Source organism: Macaca mulatta, chromosome 4, assembly GCF_049350105.2.
Source record: "Macaca mulatta isolate MMU2019108-1 chromosome 4, T2T-MMU8v2.0, whole genome shotgun sequence".
Taxonomy (NCBI): domain Eukaryota; kingdom Metazoa; phylum Chordata; class Mammalia; order Primates; family Cercopithecidae; genus Macaca; species Macaca mulatta.
In genome coordinates, this window is record NC_133409.1 from 155,903,881 (window position 1) to 155,926,168 (window position 22,288).

The 22,288-nt window shown below is 42.5% G+C and overlaps 1 protein-coding gene and 1 pseudogene across 4 annotated transcripts; both read right to left on the minus strand.

Moving 5' to 3' along the window:
- Window positions 1-3,050: 3,050 nt before the first annotated feature.
- LOC144340544 (multiple coagulation factor deficiency protein 2 homolog pseudogene) lies at window positions 3,051-3,597 on the minus strand (annotated as a pseudogene). The gene has a single exon (XR_013416773.1). The product of XR_013416773.1 is annotated as a multiple coagulation factor deficiency protein 2 homolog pseudogene (transcript).
- Window positions 3,598-7,300: 3,703 nt separating this feature from the next.
- ZNF391 (zinc finger protein 391) lies at window positions 7,301-22,030 on the minus strand. 3 transcript variants are annotated; one of them, XM_015135759.3, is made up of 3 exons: window positions 21,821-22,030; window positions 11,564-11,668; window positions 7,301-10,827 (listed from the first exon to the last, which is right to left on the minus strand). In XM_015135759.3, the coding sequence occupies exon 3, from the start codon at window positions 10,747-10,749 to the stop codon at window positions 9,673-9,675; it is 1,077 nt and encodes a 358-aa protein (XP_014991245.3). In that variant the 5' UTR covers window positions 10,750-10,827; window positions 11,564-11,668; window positions 21,821-22,030; the 3' UTR covers window positions 7,301-9,672. The 3 variants fall into 3 exon arrangements, with proteins under 3 accessions (XP_014991245.3, XP_077856951.1, XP_001088444.3); XM_078000825.1 differs by having other exon boundaries at window positions 21,710-22,030; XM_001088444.5 differs by having other exon boundaries at window positions 21,678-22,030.
- Between the last annotated feature and the right edge of the window lie 258 nt (window positions 22,031-22,288).

A 22,288-nucleotide genomic window follows, 5' to 3' on the forward strand; every position in this document is an offset into this window, starting at 1 on the left:
ATAGCATTTGTCCCCCCTGGAGGTTGTGCAACAAGGCACCATCTTGAAAGCACACAGAAGCCTTCACCAAATACCAAATGGGCTGGTGCCTTGACATTGGACTTCTAGCCCCCAGAACTGTGAGAAAAAAAAAATTCTTTATAAATTACCCCACCACAAATTTTTGTTGTAGTAGCACAAAGACACCAGTTTCTTCATCTGTCCACTGCTGTTTCCCAATACTGTTATTTTAAGAACCCCAGCTTCCCACCTAGTTTCTGTCTACCATCTCTCATTTCTAAACCATCCAGTCTCTTCCACCAGATTAATCTTCACCCTCAAGCCAAACTTTACCATGATCAAAAACCTCCCATAGCTGGGCGCAGTGGCTCATCCCTGCAATCCAGACAATTTGGGAGGCCAAGGCAGGTAGATCACCCGAGGTCAGGAGTTTGAGACCAGCCTGGCCAACATGGTGAAACCCCATCTCTACTAAAAATACAAAAATTAGCCGGGCATGGTGGTGCGTGCCTGTGGTCCCAGCTACTCAGGAAGCTGAGGTGGGAGAGTTGCTTGAACCTGGGAAGTGGAGGTTGCAGTGAGCTGAGATCACACCACTGTACTCCAGCCTGGGTGACAGAGCAAGGCTCTGTCTAAAAAAAAGAACCTCCCATAATTCCTTTATTGCTTAAAAGATGAAATCCAAATGCAACCTGATACTAAAGGCTGCCATCATGTAGCTATGAAATTCCAAATCACCAATTTCTTTTCAACTTCTTTGAACCCCCTGCCATAAGCAAGTGAGTTCAACTACTTAAACAAACTGAGAACATTTTCCCACCTCTGACTTTCCTTACACAGATCTTAGGAAAGATCTGCTAGGATCCAGCTTAAGAGATCCAGTACTGAAGTTGGCAGAACTGGAGTAAAATACTGGCCCTTGTGTAAGTTATTCAACATCTGTATATTTTAATTTCATCTTCCCATAATGTAGTGAATTAAATTACAGTCATGTCACTTAAGGATAGCAGTATGTTCTGAAAAGTGCATCATTAGGTAATTTTGTCCTTGTAACATCATAGAGTATACTTTCACAAACCTACATAGTATAGCCAACTACACACCTAGACTATATGGCATAGTCTATTTCTTCTAGGCTATAAACCTGTACATCATGTTACTGTACTGAATACTAGAGGCAATTGTAATACAATGGTAAATATTTATGTATCAAAATATATCTAAACATAGAAAAGGTATAGTAAAAATACAGTGTAAAACATTTTAAAATGTCACACATATATGGGGCACTTGCTGTGACTACAGCTTACAGGACTGGAAGTTGCTCTAGGTATCAGTGAGTGAGTAGTGAGTGAATATGAAGGTCTAGGACATTATAGTTCATCTAATGAAGACTACGCTACTGTAGACTTTATAAACACTGTACATTAGGCTGTACTAAATTTATTTTTAAAATATTTTTTCTTCTATAATAAACTAACCTTAACTTACTATAACTTTTTTGTTTCATCATTTTTATTGGTCATATATCTAGAATTCATTACATAATCTTTCAAAATAATGAGATATTACAAGAATAGTTTACAAGTCAGCTCTGACTGCACAAATATTTGACACAGGAGATCATTTTTACAAATACGTATGCCTTTTTGTTTGTTTTTTGTGGTTTTTTGTTTGTTTGTTTTGGGGTTTTTTTGAAACGGAGTATCGCTCTCTCCCCCAGTCTGGAGTGCAGTGGCAGGATCTCATCTCACTGCAAGGTCCGCCTCCCAGGTTCACGCCATTCTCCTACCTCAGCCTCCCAAGTAGTTGGGTCTACAGGCACCTGCTACCACACCCAGCTAATTTCTTGTATTTTTAGTGAGATGGGGTTTCACCATGTTAGCCAGGATGGTCTCCATCTCCTGACCTTGTGATCCACCCACCTCGGCCTCCCAAAGTGCTGGGATTACAGACCTGAGCCACAGTGCCTGGCCATGTTTTCTTATAAGAATACTTTAAGAAAGAAAATAAGTCTCTATCTATCTTACAGCAAATTTTATGCAGTCTCTTTTTCTCATTCAATCATCCTTTCAGCATGTCCATCACATCCAATAAACCAAATTAAAATCTGTTACTTCTCATTTTCAAATACTATTAAGATTCACACTGTTAAAGGATTTTTAGGGTTCCTTTTCTAATCTTTCCTGATTTGAAAAGAATCCATGTATTCAGGCTAAAAGAGGTAATTTAAACAATATTCCTCCTGAATAGAACTTCTATCAGGTTAATCATTGTTTGGTGAATTATCTTTTCACTTCCTACTTAGGCTAGGCTAGTTGGTAGTTTTACCCCTGCTGATAAAGTCCTGACATTCCTAATAGTTCCTAAACTGCAAAAAAAAAAAAAAAAAGAAATCCTAGAAACAAGAGTGAAATAGAAATATTAAGAAAGCTAAAACACTATTGATTAGAAAACATTTAAATTCAAGGTCTCCCCCAGGTTGAAGAAGACAGAAAAGTAATAAAGTATAAGGATGTGGCAGTAAGTTGTATAAAATGCTGAAAATCTGAAAAAGATTAATCACTCAAGCCAGTGGTGTACCATTTCCAAAATGCTAGAGGGCTAGAGGATACAGAATCTTAGATTCTGTGGCTAGGCTGAACTCAATATTTGATATTCTTCTTATGCTGTGGCTTTGAAATAGTCTAATAAATATCCACTTGCCCAGAGCAAGTAGTCTTTCAGGCCAGGGGAACTTTAGAGAATATTGACCAGGTTTACCTGAAGAGATAGGAACCACCAGGGCAAACATTTGGCATTCACTCCACTCCTTCACTGTTACTGAAAAACGTCCACTTGTCAAAGTCTGTTGTTTTACTTTTCAGGTAACATGAATTAAAATTAAGAAACTAGCAGTTTTCTACTACAGTGAAGCTCCTGAGTACTCAGCTCCAATTATTCAATATTCTTGAAAAGATGCTTTAAAAAGCAAGCCCTTGTCCAATAAGGTATTTAATAGCGCTTAGGGCTATTAGATGTCCCATTTCTCTTCTCTTTCATTTCTCTTGATCTCTTCTCACCCCAGTGTAACAAATTGCTATAGGTTTTTACCAAAACGCTGCAGCAGTAGTTGGAAATGAGTTATTTTGCATTATCAAAGTGTTCAATCACATCATCACAGATCACATTTGCATATAACCAAGAGATGGACAAATAACATCTACTGCAGTGATTTTGCAAATTCAGCATAGTCAATGTATCCATCATTGTTCTTGTCATCATCTCTCAAAACACCATCTCTTATGTTAATCAGTTCATCTTCACTCATTAGTGGTGCCTGTTCACTCCCTTTCTCCTTATGGACATGAGTAATGGCTATGGAGAGTTCTAAGCCATCAAGCAAATCATTGCCATCATAATCGTGCATTTTGAAGTAATGGAGCTGCAGTTCTTGTGGTGACATCTCCACCTCTGGTTTGTTGATGACACCTTCTGTAAGGTACATGGATGTGTTTTGGTCAAGGAATAGGCCAAGGTGGACATCCAGGCCTGAATGACTCAGCGAGTTTGGTGTGCAGGCACACACTTCCACTTGTTATATAACCTGTTCGTGAAAGTTCATACTTGGCTCTGAGCCACTATTGTCTGTAAAAGGTATAATTGTCCTGCTGACACTGTGCGCAGGGCTAAGCTCAGCATGGCTCTTGTGCAGGTGCTACTGCCCAGACAGAGAGTGAAGCTACTGCCCCTGTAAGGGAGAATGACCAACTAGCAGATGGGCAGGGGGAGCCAGGAACCAGCTCGTGCCCATAGAGAGAAAGAGTTAAGCTGCTGACCCTGAAGGCAAGGGAGAGCCAGCCCTTCAGCTGTGTGTGGGAACCGCTGGCTCAAGCAGTTGAGACAGGGTGGACAGTGTGAGAGACTTGGTGTAAGTGAGCTAGTGTAAGTAAGCTGCTGATGAGAGCTATTGCTGAATAAAATCATCTTTCACCTGCCTACTTCCCCTGCCAAGTGTTCTGTTAGCTATTTGCCCAGGGACCCACTCCCTTGGACCTCAGCATGGGCTGGACCCGAATCCTAAACCTAACAATTGGTAATGAGGATGGGATGAGGTGAGTAGGTCTTCAGTCCCTGAGGGCTCCTGGGTTGGCTATGTGGCTACAGCACGGGCTGTGGTACCAGGTGGCAACGTGCTGCGAGGATGGGCTTCAGTGGAAACATGGGAGGCAATGGATGGGTCCCCCCCAAGTGTGGAGAAGGCGCTGAAGCACCTGGAAATGCACAGCACTGAGATGCAGCATGCTTTTTCCGCCAGAGTCAGATGGATGTTTGTGACTTTGCTGCAGGAAGTCCCTGCCCAGTCCTTGTGGGACACACACAGGGAGGAAGAACTTCTGTTACAGGTTTGCCCAACGGACTGCCAGAAAATAGAGCATGAGCAGCTGTTGGGCCCCAAGGGTGGGCCAGAGACCCTCTACTGTGGTGGAGCACACTTCCTATGGTGTCTGTGCCCCAACTAAGTTGCAGGAGTTAAGCAAGTGATGTTGGTAGTCGTGTACATACTTGGTGCAAGTCATTCGGGAGAAGGATGTTGCTACACAACCTGGTCCTGCCTGAGTGTTCCAGTTCAAAGAGTACCTGCTGCAGTTGGTGGAAGTGTAAAGCCTTTTCTGTTTGATAAGAGAACTGGCCAAGGTGCCCGGCTTGGTAGGGGACACCAGACAACCAAAGGCCATATATGGACTTGGCAATCCACTGGTCCCTGGGCCTGGATAAGTTTCCAGACAAGGCTGCATAGACAGCTATGAAAGCTGGTCAGTGAAAGTGAAACCTGTGTCTTTGCACCTTGGCATCAGCTGCTTGACTCTCCACTTACGCACAGCATATATCTCTTGCATGCCTGAGGACATTCTTGGGGGTGGATGTTTTGCATGATATGGCAGCTGTGCCACCTGTCATGGACTTGATGGACCGTTTGACAACTGAACTGGGATGGTGCCATTGTGTGGTGGACTTGACCAATGCATTCCTCTCAATCAACATTGCTCCAGAGAGCCAGGAACGGTTTGCCTTCATGGGAGGGCAACAATGGACTTTCATAGTGTTGCTGCAGGGCTGTATGTATAACCCCATTGTATATCATTTTCTTATTAATGATGTTATGTTAACCTCTAGTTTTCTTGCAGGTTTGGTAGTGGCAACACCCCTCTTGCCTGGGATTGGGATGAGGCTGAAACAGCCCTTCTGATGACATAAGCCCTGTAGGTAGTTAACCAGGGGTGCCCATTTAAACTAGATGTGCATGTAACCACAAATAGTGTTGGCTAGGGCCTATAGCAGTATATGGAGTGCTTGGAAGTACCAGTAAGCTTTTAGTCCCAACTATGGAAGGCAGCTGAGCCCCAGTGTTCATTAATAAAGCAGTTAGTAACCATATATGCTGCCCTTCAGGCTCACAAGAGTGTGGCTGGACGGGTTACAGTCATGCGGATGGCTTACCCAATAGCAGGATGGGTGTGTTCATGAGTAACGACCCCCCCCCCGACTGGGACAGCACAGACATCCACTTTAGCGAAGCAGGGCACCTACTTAGAGCAGTGGAGTACACTAAGTACAAATCCCTTAGCAGCAGAGTTGCAAAAGGTCTTGGGACCTATAGTCCTAATGCAAGATAAGGCCATGAGGCCTGAGGCACCCCTAGACCCTGAGCCTTCACTGTTAAAAAGGGTGTTCTCCTATTCCTCATAGGACATGGTACACAGCTATGTCTAGCTGGGGTGCCAGTGCTGCCTGGACTGCTGGTGCAGTCCAGCCTAGCACTGACACCATATGGTTTGAAAACAGGTGTAGATAGAGGAGCAGAGTCAGGCTTATCAATATCACTGTTTTACAGCTCCACATCTTAGCTGACTGGAAAGTCTTCCAGGAGCAGTAATATGCATGGAGCTGTCATCTCCTATGAAAACAATGCCTTCTTCTGGAATACCTTCTGTAGGACCTGCCTGAGGCTGTTTCACAGTTAACTTTTTTTTTAGTAAGTAGAAGTACACTCTAAAATATTAAATTGGTGCAAAAGTAATTGCGGGTTTTGCCATTGCAATTACTTTTGCACCAACCTACTAATAATAAAAAGTATGGTAAATACACAAACCAGTGACATAGTGCTTTCCTATCAAGTATTATGTAGTGCTTTTTTTTTTTTGGTGACTGAGTCTCGCTCTGTTGCCCAGGATGCCGTGTGGTGGCATGATCTCAGCTCACGGCAACCTCTGCCTCCCAGATTCAAGCGATTCTCGTGCCTCAGCCTCCCAAGTAGCTGTGACTATAAGCGAGAGCCACCACACCCAGCTAATTTTTGTATTTTTAGTATAGACGGGGTTTCACCATGTTGGCCAGGCTGGTCTTGAACTCCTGACCTCAGGTGATCCACCCGCCTTGGCCTCCCAAAGTGCTGGGATTACAAGCATGAGCCACCACACTAGGCCTTTAGTGCTATACTTTTATATGATGGCAGTGCAGTAAGTTTGTTTACACCAGTATCACCACAGACATATAATTGTGCTATGATGTCACTAGGTAATAGGCATTTTCCAGCTCCATTATAATCTTACGTGATCACTGTCATATCTGCAGTCCATCATTGACCAAAATGTCCTTGTGTGGTGCATAACTGTACTCAAATATGTACAAAGAGCATTTCTTCTGGTACCCAGCAAATATTTCATTACTTAATATACACTATACACTACCCCCTGCTCCTGAGAACCTCACTCCATCCCAAGAACAATCTTCACATCTGCCTTTCTGGGCCTTCTACTATGAACTAAATATTTATTCACCAGAGAACCTATTGTATACTAGGTGTTATGAAATATAAATTTTTTTATATCAAAGACATTGTATAATTACATGAAGACCAATGGAGGAATTCATCTTAATTCTACGTATTAGAAAAGCTTTGTTTTCCTTGACGAATAGACATATTTTTTTCCTTCTAAAACAATGTAAGCAAATGACCTTCTCATTTTGGTTGCCAGAATGCTCAGTTTGTATCCCTAACTGAATACCTGTGTAGGTTATCATAACTTGTCCTGATCTCCTAGTGCTCATTTGTATGTGTTTTTTGTTTTCTATTTTATTGTATCTTGTTTGCCATCTTGAGTCATTTTTTACACACAATGGAGTGTGTAAAATAGCTATGGCCTATTATGATAAAAGAAATACCTTCTAGCTTATTTGATTGTGATCCTAGTTTTCCATTTCTAGTAATGAAGTTAAAGGCTCTGCAGGGAATAAAATAAAAAGCTACAGGCAGATGTGAATCAGTAGAATCATAACAATTAGAATTTATTGAGTATTTACTATATGTCAGGCACTGTTTTACTACTTTACATAAATGAACTCACTTATTCTTTACAATAGTCTCATGAACTGGAAAGCCAAGAGGTCAGCATCCCAGGAGATCTAAAGGAGTCAGTCTAAATAGTCAGTTATATATGTAAATTCAAGGAAAAACAAAGTGGGCCAAAACACCTATGAGGTTACCTCATCATTCAAAAGACTAAAAACATTATGCTGGTAAATTAAACCCTATGCATTTAGATTAAAACTAGAGTCCAGGCTGGCATTGTACTATGTATTATATGAGGCTTATAAAAGATTTAGGATGATTTACAACTTCAAAACAGCTTATGTAAAAAAGTACTTGTGAAAGAACCAGAAAACTAAAGAAGGTGTCTAACACAGGAGAATAATGCAAATCATCACTACAAAGGATTTCTAAGAAGGTAGGGGACTGAAAGTATCACAGAGTCAGGATATGAGTGTGGCATTTAGAAAAGGGTAGAAAGGGTTTCTGGAATACAAAGAAGAAAGCAGGACATGTAAAAGTGCCAAGGAATGGTTTGAAAAGAAGCAAAGTATGAGAAGAGGGTATAGTAGGGACAAAAAACAGACCTGCCTGCATGCATTACCTTTGAGAAGAGAAAGGAAGTAAATTAAGTAGATCAAACTATGAAAGGTCTTTAGGTTAAAGAAGTTTCCATTTGGGGCAGAGGTCACTGGGAAACTGTAGACTATTTTTTAACAAAATAGTAGTTTAGTAAGGAGCTAGATAATGGTAGTGAGTCAACAGTGATCAATTTAGTAATCTAGGCACAAGGTACCAAGAATTTGGAAGCAGCAGTAGAAAGAAAGAAATCAATTATTAATCTATATCAAATAAAGTCAAGTTGATTGATTACAGAGGATAAAGAGGAATCAGTGAGCAATAATTACAGGGCATTCAGTGTCTACTCAGCACTTTGTGATGTTTTATATCAATCAATAACAAGATTTCTGGCAGGTGTGGTGGCTCATACCTGTAATGTCAGTGTTTTGGGAAGCCGAGGTGGGAGAATTGTTGGAGTTCAGGAGATGGAGGCCAGCCTTGCCAACATAGTGAGATCCTGTCTCCACAAACAAATTTTAAAATTTTGGGTGTGGTGGTACACACCTGCAGCCCTAGCTACTCAGGAAGCTGTGGCAGGAGCCCAGGAGTTCAAGGCTACGGTGAGCTATGATTGTGCCATTGCACTCCAGCCTGGGCAACAGAGTAAGACCTTCTCTCAAAAATAAAACAACAAACAAACCAAGATTTCTGTCTTCAAGAAGTGTATAATCTAGTTGCACTACCTCAAGTTTTATAACTTGATGAAATGAGATTATTCTGGCCTAACCCTGGTCCTAAATCACAGAGCTGATCATTGACAATCAAAGAAATGCTGGGAGGTAGGAAAAGTGTAGATCAGCACAGAATCATAGATCCTGAAAGAAGCTCAAGCTTTAAGGTATAACAGTGGCCAAAAGTGCCAGTTCTGCAAATGTCAAGTAGAAAAAGGACTGAGAAATAGGCACTGGGTTTGTCCTTGAGAGATCAATCTTCCAAGATTGGTGAGGGTCAAAGCCACAGAATATAAGTTTCATGAAGTCTGTAAATGAAAGAAAATTTAAAAAACAAAACAAAAAACAGCACAGCATTTGGCAACTTTTTTTCCCGAGATCATGGAGGAACGTCTCCAAGGTTTTTGGAACATTCTTGGTAAAAATGTGATAAAATAACACTAGGATTAGTTAGGCACTAGTAAAAAAATGAGTTATACTTTGAGGAAAAATGCTACTACAAAAAAGGTAAGAGAAGGAGGAAGATGAGAAAAATCTGTCTTTGCAAGTCAAGAGAATGAATTTGCCTCAACACTATTATCCCCAGATGGTAAGAAGTTTTTGGTCCTGCTCTGAAGCCAGATCCCTCTCTTCCGGTACTAGAGCCAGCAAGTATGAAGACACACACACAGGATTTTCTCTTCATGTGAAGGGGCGGATGTGGTTAGAAAACAGAGGATTACCTCGTGGTTCAGGGACCCACGCTTGATGGACTAGATTAGCAGAGAAACTACAAGGTGTCAGGTAGCTTTATACTCTAAAGTTGGAGCCCTTCAGAATATTAGATTGCATATGTTAGGTTTTTTGAGTCATCCTTTTGTTTTATTGCAAACTTATTTGAGATGGATGAAAAGAATGAATGAAAGCTTAAAACGGGTATAGGTATCTAATAAATCAGAACAAGTATATATATACTTGAAATATATATATTTCAGTGGTGGGAGGTTAGGTATATATGTTCTTGTGCTAACATTAATAAAAGCTCAGATATTACTCTTTAGTATGAAGGTGCTGATGTCTGATGAGAGTTGAACTCTGACTGAAGGCTTTTCCACAGTCATTACATTTGTACGGCTTCTCCCCGGTATGAATTCTCTGATGAATAATAAGGGATGAGCTTCGACTGAAGCCCTTTCCACACACTCTACACTCGTGGGGCTTTTCTCCAGTGTGGATTCTCTGATGTTCTGTAAGAGATGAGCTTCGACTGAACATTTTCCCACAGTCATCGCACTCATAGGGGTTCTCCCCAGTGTGTGTTCTCTGATGTTCAATAAGCGATGAGATCCAACTGAAAGCTTTTCCACATTTACTGCATTCATAGGGATTCTCTCCAGTGTGTATTCGTTGATGCTGAATTATGGTTGAACGGTCACCGAAGGCTTTCCCACATTCATTACATTTGTAAGGCCTTTCTTGAGTATGAGTTCGCTGATGTTGACTAAGGTTAGTGCTTCGGCTAAATGCTTTTCCACATTCACTACATTCATATGGTTTTTCTCCAGTATGGATTCTCTGATGTAGACTAAGATGTGTGCTCCGGCTAAAAGCTTTTCCACATTCATTGCATTCATAAGGTTTCTCTCCAGTGTGAGTTCTTTGATGTTCAGTAAGATGTGTACTTCGGCTGAAAGATTTCCCACATTTGTTGCATTCAAAAGGCTTTTCTCCACTATGAATTCTACTGTGTACAAGAAGGTCTGATTGGTAACTAAAGGCTTTTTCACATTTATTGCATTTACAAGGTTTTCTTTGTGAGAAAAGTCTTTGGTGTTTAATTAAATCTGAATTATCTTTGGAGTTTTTCCTAGATATTGGGGATCCATCTCCCTTTGGAATTTTCTGTTGTGTGTCAAGGTTTGGGCTTAGACTAATTTCACTGGATTCAGGGCCTCCCTCCCCCATGAAAATTTCTTCAAGTGTCACTGACACTTTTCTGACCACTGTGTTCTCAAAAGAGGATTTCTTCTGTGCAGGACATTTTGTCTGCCTTGATAATTGGCCTTCATTTTTAGAGGCTTCTTCATTTGTAGGAACCTGAGCAGTATTCCCTCTGAGGCTTTCCATTGCTGACCCTGAAAACTCTAGTTTTTTGGAAAAAGTCTGATTGGTGTTGATGCTTTGGTTCAGTTCAAATCCCTCTATCTGAAAGACATTTAAAGTGTAAATGTCACCTGTGTCTACTGTGGAGAGCAAAGAAAATAAACCAGCAGAGAAAAGACAACTAATTTGAATTCATGCATACTAGCAACTTTATGTGAGGAGAAAACAAAAAAGGGTAGTGGAGGAGAACAAAGCCAGAAGAGATAAGAGGCAGAATTTTTGCAGTGGGCATGGTGAACACAGAGACATCAAGAAATATCGAAAGAGTTATTGGGTAATATGCTAACCCAAACAAATGGAAATGAGCAGGTGTACCAGCTGATGACAGAGAGTTGGGGATTAAAAGGTAGCTTTTATGGTAGCTGATTAGTCATGGAAAATGAGAGCAAGGAGAAGGATGAGAAGAATCGAGACTCTCAAGCGTAGAAAAAAGAAATGGAAAAAAGAAAGATGACTTGATCAAGCCTGAATGCAATCATTTTCCTGGGATTGAAAGAGAATAAAAATTTCAGAAATAATAACTACCACACTGCTCTTCCCATTTGCCTCTCAACCCTTCTTCCAATTATTATACTTCAGGTATTCTTCTAAAGAAGTCTACAGTCCTAGACTATCAGAGATTTAGCAGAACTTAGACATCATCTAGGCCAACCCACTCATCTGACAGATAGAAAACAGATTGAGTCACTTGCCTACATGACCCAACAAATTGCAAGGGCTTGGACTAGAACTCATCTTCTCAACATCAAATTGGTGGTCTTCTTATGACACTACTTACCTAGACAGTAGAGGCACTGCCCTCTTCAGCTTTCCTGAAGATCCAACATCTACTGTTATTCTTCCTCCAACTGGGTGATAAAGTCCAATTCACATGCTGGGGTTCCTGCAGATTAGAAATGATTTAACACAAGGCTGCTGGTGCTGAAGACACAGAGCTAGCCAGAGCTCAATCTCAGTGTTTTTATCTATAGAAAAGGTAGAGTGAGCTTTCACAGGGTCTATGGCAGGAGGGGCTGGAGAAAATGAGTCTCTGAAAGGGACTAAAATTAGATGCCAAAAGACGGGTTACATACACACACACGGGTTACATACACAAACACATACACATCAGAATTACTTATGACACTTGTTACTCCAGATATCTGAACCTTGCTTTGGATCTAGCAAGTCTGATGGGACCCAGGCATTTGTATTTTAATAAGTTCACGTGACTTGACAAGTTGAATGTCCAGAAAACCTTAGAAATACAGTCTAGGTTGCTTGAACAAAGTGCTAACTTGGACTATCTTCTGCCCCCTAACATTCTTCTCACAGCAGGCGGGTATAAAACAGAAACTCAGCTTCCCATAGGACAGGAGGCCCCTTCTCTCTACAAAGGGGTTGAAACTTCCCAAAGATCTCAAGTTTCCCAGGTACTAGACAGTTAGCTTTCCCAGATAACTCTTGTTTAAAAAGCAAACACCTCACATTCATATTGCCTGGCACCAAGTAGTATGTTCATCTGAACACTGACAATGTTGTTTTCCACTTGTATTATAAGAAGTGAGAGCAACAGGGCAGCAAGGACCTCTCCTGGAACACCAACCTATCAGAGTGTCCAGCAGAATATCCTGGCTCCAGCAGCCTTTGTCAGGAAAATAAGAAGATCTGGGAACCTGTGCTTTTTCTTCTTGCCCATCCCTGGACTCTAAATTTCCTCATTAAAGCTTGTTTAACCCCTCCTCTTAATTAACTTGGAGCCCTTGTGTATTAAAGGAGGCAATGAACTGTATAACAGTTCCCCCAAATATTTCTGCTCACAGCATAATTTGAGATCCATGAGATTAGGGAGTTAATCTGGCTTCATAAAAATCTTTCCTTTCTCATAGACTGGGACCTCTCAGATGTGGAGGTTAGCCTTGGAGGATATGTGCCAAGAAGCCATGCATGGAGAACCTCAAGTAACATGATGATGCCGTCTGTGTTCAGCTTTGCCAAGAACATGCCTTTCAACTGAAAACAGGGAAGATAAAAAGCACTACTACTGGGTTGATGCAGAAGTCAGAATTTCTTATTGTAGAATCTTACATTAAGATCCAATTGCTGTGGGGCGCAGTGGCTCATGCCTGTAATCTCAACTCTCTGGGAGGCCGAGGCGGACAGATCACTCGAGGTCAGGAGTTCGAGACCAGCCTAGCCAACATGATGAAACCCCGTCTCTACAAAAATTAGTTGGGTATGGTGGTGTATGCCTGTAATCCCAGCTACTCGGGAGGCTGAGGCTGGAGAATTGCTTGAACCTGGGAGGCAGAGGTTGCCGTGAGCTGAGATCGCAGCACTGCACTCCAGCCTGGGTGACAGAGTGAGACTCTGTCTCACACACACACAAAAAAGATCCAATTGCATACTTTATGATGCCAACATTCCTAAATAGGAATTTGCCTTACTGCTACCTTGGCTAACTTCCATTCTTGCAGCTCAGATCCTTAAGCTCCTCCATTGTTATCTGATATGGTTTAGATGTTTGTTCCCTCCAAATCTCATGCTGAAATGTGATTCCTCCCCACCCTCCCCTGAAAAAAAGAAAAAAATGTGATTCCCAATGTTGGAAGTGGGGCCTGGTGGGAGATGATGGGATCATGGAGGCAGATTCCTCCTGACTGGTTTAGCAGCATCCCCTTGGTGATAAGCAAGTTCTTGCTCAGTTAGTTCATGTGAGATTTAGTTGCTTAAAAGTTTGGGACCTCCCCTCCCTTGCAGTCTCTTGCCCCTGCTCTTACCATGTGACATGCTTGCTCCTCTTTTACCTTTCACCATAATTGGAAACTTCCTGAGGCCCTCTCCAGAAGCAGATGCTGGAGCAATGCTTGCACAGCCTGCAGAACTGTGAGCCAATTAAATCTCTTTTCTGTATAAATTACCCAACCTCAGGTATTTCATTTCCATAGCAATGCAAGAATGGCCTAACACATTATTTTATTGTCAGTTCACTACTACCTTTCTCTTTTATTATAGTGATCCTCAAGATGGCATCCTAGGGAGACTTTGGGGGAATTTGTGAGGGTGTTTTGGGTTGTCACGATTGGATAGTACTATTAGAATTTAATGGGGGCCAGGGATGATAGACATTCCTGCAGAACAAAGAACTGTCATTTATCCTACCTGACTTTCAAAAAAGTTGTTAATAGTTACCTGAAACTAAAACCTAATAACGCTTTATGCATACATACACTATTTTGCATAGCTTTAATATGTATTGGAAAATCAAGGAAATATACATTTTTTTTCTTTCTTTTTTTGAGACAGGGTCTCACTCTATCACCCAGGTTGGAGTGCCGTGGTACAATTACAATTCACTGCAGCCTTGACCTCCCCAGGTTCAGGTGATCCTCTGACTTCAGCCTCCTAAGTAGCGAGACTACAGGCACACACCACCATGTATGGCGAATTTTTATTTTATTTTGTAGAGATGGGGTTTCACCATGTTGCCCAGGCTGGCATCAAACTCCTGGGCTCAAGTGATCTGTCCACCTCAGCCTCCCAAAATACTGGGATTACAGGCATGAGCCACTGAGTCCAGCCAAAATATACATTTTTAGTTTCAATGTTATTAGGAATTTTTCACCATTTCAGGGAAGTAAAGCCACTTATAGTATTAGATTAACAAATATAATTCATAAATCAGGCTGCATTTGTAGTTGAATTCACAGTGGTTCTAATAGGTGTAAGCATCTATTTCATCCAGTCATTTACCTGCTGAAATGCATATTATTTGATTATAAATAATTTTCCTTTTCCTTCTCCTTCATATTCTAGTTAAGGTAACATATTGATACTTTTGAAATTATTTCATAGGTAGGTAGTATAATCTATGAATTTTATTTCAGAATAGTAAAGGGAATGGTAGGTCTGAAGGGTAGAGAAATAATTCTCTAGTGCAATGGAACTAAAATATTGACAATTACATGATAGATGAATACTGCATCTCCCAGTAGGTAAATTACAAAGCCTCTAAAGCTACTAAAGCAAAAGTTCTTGTCCCCAGCAGAAGTCTCTGAAGATTTGAGAACACCCATACTGCCATAAGGTAATATGAGAACTAATGGGAATGTTGTACTTAGTGGAATATTACTACATTATTAAATATCATATCCCATTCTGGAGAAGAGAGATTGTTAGGAAATATTTAGTTTTTGGAGGCAAAATGAAAGCAGGGAGATCCAAAATTTGAAGATTTTTGCAAACTGTCTCACTAGAAGAACCCTGAAATATAGGATATCTAAAAGTAGGCCGAATATCCTGACAAGAGAAAGAACTATGACAGAGTTCTTGGATATGGCCAAGTTGAAGTTCACTCTCATGCTTATTAATATTTTAATTACTGTCAAACTGTGCCAATTTGATAGGAGACTATCTATAATCAACTAATGTGTATATACTATGTATTAGGCTGTTCTTGCATTGCTGTAAAGAAATACCTGAGGCTGGGTAATTTATAAAGGAAAGAGGTTTAATTGGCTCATGGTTCTGCAGGCTGTAAAAGCATGGTGTTGGCATCTTCTCAGCTTCTGGTGAGCCTTCAGGGAGCTTTTACTCATGACAGAAGGTGAAAGGGGAGCAGGTATATCACATGGTGAAAGCAGGAGCAAGGCAGGAGGGAGGGGCCACAGACTTTTACACACCAGATCTCACGAGAACTCACTCATTATTGCAAGGACAGCACCAAGCCATGAGGGATCTACCTCCACGATCCAATCACCTCCCATAAGGCTTCACCTCCAACACTGGGGATTACAATTCAACATGAGATTTGATGGGGACATATATTCAAACCATATCATTCTGCTTTTGGCCCCCAAGTCTCATGTCCTCACATTGCAAAATATAATCAGTATTTTTAGGGGACTGCTCAACAGTACCCTAAAGTCTTAAGTCACTCTGGCATTAACTCAAAAGTCCCAAGTCCAAGTCCAAAGTCTCATCTGGAGATGAATTTCTTCCACCTATGAACCTGTACATTACAATTTATTTACTTCCAAGATACAATGGAGGTGCAGGCACTGGGTAAACACTCCCATTGTAAAAGGGAGAAATCAGCCAAAAGAAAGGGCTACAAGCTCCATTCAAGCTCGAAATGCAGCAAGGCAGTCATTAAATCTTAAAGCTCCAAAATAATCTCCTATATGTCCCACATGTAGGGCACAATGGTGCAAGGGGTGGGTTCCCAAAGTCTTGGAGAGTTCCACTTCTGTGGTTTTGCAGAATTCAGCCCCACATTGCTCTCCCAGGTTGTTGAGTGCCTGTGGCTTTTCCAAGCACAGGGTCTAAGCACAGGATCTACCATTCTGGGGTCTGGATGGTGGCCCCCTTCCCACAGCTCCACTAGGCAGTGCAGTGGGGACCCTGTGTGGGGCCCCCAACCTCACATTTCCCCTCTGGACTGCCCTAGTAGAGGTTCTCTAAAGGGGCTCTGCCCCTTACAGCAGGCTTCTGCCTGGACACCCAGGCCTTTTCATACATCCACTTAAATCTAGGCAGAGGCTGCCAAGCCTCCTTTACTCTTGCACTGTGCATATCCACAGGCTTAACACCACATGTAAGCCACCAAGGCTTACAGTTTCTACCCTCCAGAGCAGCAGCCTGAGCTGTACCTGGGCCCATTGGAACCATGGCTGGAGCCCAAGCAACCAGGATTTATGAGCAGCCTCCTGGAGTGGTGCAGGGCAGTGGGACCCAGGATCTGGCCCTGAAATCCTTAAGTCCTCCTGGGTCTCTGAGCCTGTGAAGGGAGGCATCGCCTCTTAGATCTCTGAAATGCCTTTCAGGCCTTTTTCCTGTTTTCTTGACTATTAGCACTTGGCTCCTTTTTAGTTTGCAAATCTCTCTAGTAAATGGTTGCTCCATGGCCTGCTTGAATTTCTCTCCTGAAAAAGCTTTTTTTTTTTTCTTTTTTCTCTGCAAATTTTCCAAACTTTTATGCTCTGCTTTCCCTTTAAATATAACTTCAAACTTTAAGTCACTTCTTTCCTCCTACATCTGAGGACAGACAGACTGTTAGAAAGAGCCAGGCTACATCTTCCTAAGGCATAACACATATGACCTTTGCTTTAGTTCCCAATAAGTTCTTCATTGCCATCTGAGACCTTGTCAGCCTGGACTTCACTGTCCATATCACTATCAGCATTTTTGTCACAAACATTTAACCAGTCTCTAAGAAATTCCAAACTTTCCCTCATCTTCCCATCTTCTGAGCCCTCCAAACTCTTCCATCCTCTGCCTGTTACCCACTTCCAAAGTTCCTTTCACATTTTTAAGTAATTTTATAGCCAAGCATGCTCCTCAGTACCAATTTGCTGTATTAGGCCATTCTTGCATTGCTATAAAGAAATACTTGAGGCTGGGTAATTTATAAAGAAGATAGGTTTAATTGGCTCACAGTTCTTCAGGCTGTACAACCATGGTGCTGGCATCTGCTCAGCTTCTGGGGAGACCTCAGGGAGCTTTTACTCATGGTGGAAGGCAAAGGGGCATCAGGCACATCACACGGCAAAAGCAGGAGAAAAGAGAGGTGGAGAGGTACCACACACTTTTACACAATCAGATCTCATGAGAACTTATGCATTATCGCAAGGACTGCACCAAGCCCTGAGGTATCGACCTGTAAGATCCAATCACCTCCTGTCAGGTCCCATCTCCAACATTTGGGATTACAATTCAACTTGAGATTTGGTGGAGACACGTATCCAAGCCATATCATACTGTACAGTGCAAGCGTCTCAAAGAGTAGTTATTTTTTTCATTTCAAATAAGCTCATTATATATACAACTGTATTATGCATTAGATGTGTTAGTGTATGTGACACATATGATAGATAGATACAAACTCCACTAGAGAAACTTTCTACCTAGAAAAAATAAAAAAAGAACTTGTGAAAGGAATCTAACTTGGAAGTAGTCTCCAGAAATGGCCTTTCTTTGGGCCTGTCTATTCTAAGAATTTTATGAATATTGACTCATTTTAAGTCTGTGAGAGGGGAATTATTATTATTCCCGCAATACAAATAAATAGTGTAAGTACAGAGAAGTTAAGTAATTTGGCACAAGGCCAAGTAATAAATCCTAGATTCAAACTCATTATACCACACAGTATGTGTTGCTTCTCAACAGACAGGGAAAGAATGCCTGAGTCACACTTTCTGTTTAGGGGCCTGTAAATGGCCAAGAAACTAAACTCCACTGATGTCAGAAGGATATCAGCATGACCTTGACTTCAGAGTGGCGTAGGGGTGTAGAGAGTGATGACCTCCCAGAGCCAGTCCCTGAAACGCTGCAGTAAATCTCAGCCACACTAACAGCCCTATCTGTGTAACCTATGGAGTAAAGTCTCTGGCCTTGGCCGGGCATGGTGGCTCATGCCTGTAATCCCAGCATTTTGGGAGGCCGTGGTGGGCAGATCACCTGAGGTCAGGAGTTTGAGACCAGCCCAACATGGTGAAACCCAGTACTACTACAAATATAAAAATTAGCCAGTCGTGGTGGCACGCACCTGTAGTGCCAGCTACTCAGGAGGCTGAGGCAGGAGAATCACTTGAACCCAGGAGGTAGAGGCTGCAGTGAGCCAAGACTGTACCACTGCACTCCAGCCTGGGTGACAGAGTAAGACTCCATCATCTAAAAAAAAAAAAAAAAAAAAAAAGTCTCTGGCCTCCACTGAAGTGCAAGTGGCATCCTTAGCACAATTCAGGGAAACATCAGATAGAGGCCCAGAGCTACAGGCACTGACTAGGTAAGCTGGATTTTGGTTATAGCTCCATTGGTAGCTATATAGAAATCAGGGAAAAATAAACAATCTGGTTTTGTGTCTCCTCACCTGAAAAATGAAGATGCTGGACTTGATTTGTCCAAAGCTATCTGATACCCAGTAGTTTAACTTTAGATCCCAAATTTTGAGGCACATAGCCATCTGCCTAGACGAAGGGGAGAGAACTACAATGAATCTACTCTTTTTCAAATCCTCACAGACATGTAAGATCTCAAGGTCCATGTTTCAGATAAAACCATTCAAGAAATAGGCCAAAAAAAGCCTGTGTTCATTAATTAATCTAATGATAAATTAGAGTGAGGGAGTGTTGAAGATATTAAGAACAGTCAACAGCCAAATAAAGAATAGTCCCCTTGGCAAAATTTGGCAGACTCATCTAAGAAGGGACAAATGTGTCTCTGCTTGCCAAGATGGAACACACTTTCAGAAAAGAGAGAAGAATACTTAATTCATGTGGAATATGGATCTTATGGAGAGGTAGACAGTTGCCTTTCCATCATCTGCCTCCACTTGGTTTTATTTTTAATGAAAGGCAGAAATGGGCAAAGGTCATAGTCTAAGGCATCCAGAACCTCTGTCTAGTAATGTCCACATCCAGCCCTGTTGAATGCAACCCTAAGGATTAAGAAGTAAAACGATTGGGAGGCCGAGGCGGGTGATCACCTGAGGTCAGGAGTTCAAGACCAGCCTGGCCAATATGGTGAAACCCCATCTCAACTAAAAATACAAAAAAATTAGCTGGGCGTGGTGGCGGGCCCTGTAATCACAGCTACTTTGGGAGGCTGAGGCAGGAAAATCGCTTGAACCCAGGAGGTGGAGGTTGCAGTGAGCCGAGATAGTACCACGGCACTCCAGCCTAAGCCACAAGAGCGAAACTCTGTCTCAAAAAAAAAAAAAAAGTAAAATGAATGCCCAAAGTAATCCCATCTCCTCTCAGATATAAAGAAAATGACAATGGACACTTATGTCTGGGTTTCAAGTTCATCTTTTATGATAAAAGACAGATCTGAGCCAAATCCAAACTTTCTCTAAATTCTTTAAGTGATCCAACCTCTTTGACATTCTCTTCATATGGTGTATGAGTTCAAAGACACTATGGCACTAGTCCCCTTACTTCTTCCTGAGGGTCAAAATAGAATACAGATGACACTGCTTACAGCTGTGCTTCCTTGGTCAAGTCACCTTTCTGAAAAATCTTGTCCCACATTATAAAACACTATTACTAGCATGGGCTTGTCTTTTCTCACAAAGCTTTCATGAATACTGCAAGTTAAACTATGGCAAAACATTTACAATAAAGAATGATATATAGTATAAGGGAGATGATGCTATTGCTGTGCTCATCTCACATCAATGAATTTGAAAACTGTGATGGTATATGTTTAAGGAAAGATGCTGTCAGAGGATTTATGAGGCTCCCTTCAGCAGCTGCTGCTCTAGAGCATGGAGAGATGCATTCTTTTTCCCGGCTTTGGAGGATGTATATAAGATGGGAAAGGGAAGACTAGCGGATGTGACAAAAGTTTCAGGGATAGCCCCCAAACATATTTCAGAGAGGCCAGGAGGTTAAGGCCTGTCTCCACAATGTTAGGCCCATACCTTTTTCCAGAGTCCATCCAAGGGATTCCTCCATCTTGATGTGGAAAGTTGCCGCTCCTTTTATCCTTTCTTCCTCATCCTTTCATTATTTGAGTCACCTTACTGCTCTGTGGATACTGTATTCCCACAAAATCATTATTCTCTTAAGTGGTCACAACATGCTGCTGCCCTAGCCAACCTGGTGGTTTGCCATTCCTTTATATGACTAACTTTCTAGCACTAACAGCGCTGGCCACCACTGTTACCCTAATTATCTAAAATTATTTTGACATTGCCAGTCTCTCCTATAATCAATTCTTGATCCAGGGATAATTCTCCTTTATTTTCCACCCCCTTCAGAAGGAAGAAGGTTTTGAAGAGTCTGGAATAGGGCTTCTCCGGGTGCTTTGTTTTGTGGCACTAGGTTGATTGCTTCCTGGAGTCTTTGCCAATCCACAAAGCAATCAGCAGAAGTGCCTAGGCAGCCTCAGTTTAACCACAGAATAGAGAAAATCTTGTCCTACCAAAGGTGATCTTCAGGTAACAATGTTCACAGAAATTGGCTCAAAGCACAAACTCACACATAAAGCACAAACTCACACACAAAGATCCACAGTAACTGTCAATACACCTACAACAAATAATTAACAACTACTTTATTCAAGTACCAATCTTCATCACCAGAACCAAAACCTAAGGACTGGCACTCACTAGCCTCTACAACTTAAGCAAGTAATTCTTTTTTTTTTTTTTTTTTTTTTTTTTTTGGTGCAGGGAAATGGAGTTTCACTCTTGTTGCCCAGGCTGGAGTGCAATGGCGTGGTCTCGGCTCACTCCAACTTCCGCCTCCTGGGTACAAGTGATTCCCCTGCCTCAGCCTCCCGAGTAGCAGGGATTACAGGCGCGCACCACCACTTCCACCCAATTTTTGTATTTTTAGTAGAGAAGGGGTTTCACCATATTGCCCAGGCTGGTCTTGAACTGCTGACCTCAGATAATTCGCCCGCCTTGGCCTCCCAAAGTGCTGGGATTACAGGCGTGAGCCACTGACCCCGGCCGAGCAAATACTTCATCTCTGTGTGCCTCAATTTCCTTATCTGTAACATGGGGATAATAATAGTACACTATTTCATAGGGTTGATGCGAGGATTAAATGAATTAATGCAGGTAAAAACTCTTGGAGCAGTGCCTGCACTCAGTAAGCACCAGGGAAACACCCCAGTACCGAAGCCCTCCCTCGCCCAGCTAGAGGGGAAGCAGGGTGCAACCCTGCTCTTTCTCATCTCCCAGGGATACACCCGGGGAAAACCACTGGCTGTCACTGCCGCAGAGGAACTAGGCTGGCCCGCCCGTGAGACGAGTGCTGGGGGCCCTCTCGACCCCTCGCCACTCAGCTTCCCAACCGTGGAGGTACCTCCTGACCCGACCTGCAGCCAAACCACCCGCGACCCTTTCGCCCGCTTCCTTCGAAGAAACCGTGTTTCCACTTTCCAGAACCTCCAAGAGCACCCACCTCGGTCCCGGGGCCCTGTAAGCCCCACTCACCGGCCGCCTCCGGCCCAGTACCCCCGACACACCCCGGGCAGGTCCCGCACTTGGAGCGGAACCTGAGTGCGCGGGGCTTGGGGAAGTCGGAAGGATTAAAGAGAAACCCACGCGTCGAATCGCTGCTCCATCGCCCATCAGGTTTCCTAGGATCACAGGCACTCTTCCACTTAGGCTGCTGCTGATCATGCTCTGCTCGGTATGCGGGGCCAGGCATTGTCTGAGCAGTCGCTTGGACCTAAGTCTCCTGACGCCGACGACCAGTTGCAAAACAGAGACCACACAGAGAGTGGGCAACATATCAGCGGCGGTCGCAGCTCTGCGCCTGCGCCCGAGAGCCAGCGAGAGCAGGGCTGTGCTGGGATTCACTTTCCTGAAAGTTTTTGCAAAGCCCCTCCCCTGGTATGTGAGAGGCTGAGAGGTTGGTGCTAGAGGCAAGAGGAAGGGGGTCTGCGAGAGGTACCGAAGACCACCTTAATGCACTACAAAGTATAGCCTACACCGGTGGTTCATAGAGTTTTAAATAGCGTACATAAATAAATCACCAAGCGAGCTTGTTAAAATACAGCTTCACAAGAT

Bases quoted from the DNA above. Each gene is read 5' to 3' on its own strand.
- ZNF391 (XM_015135759.3), bottom strand. From the start codon at position 10,749: ATGGAAAGCCTCAGAGGGAATACTGCTCAGGTTCCTACAAATGAAGAA.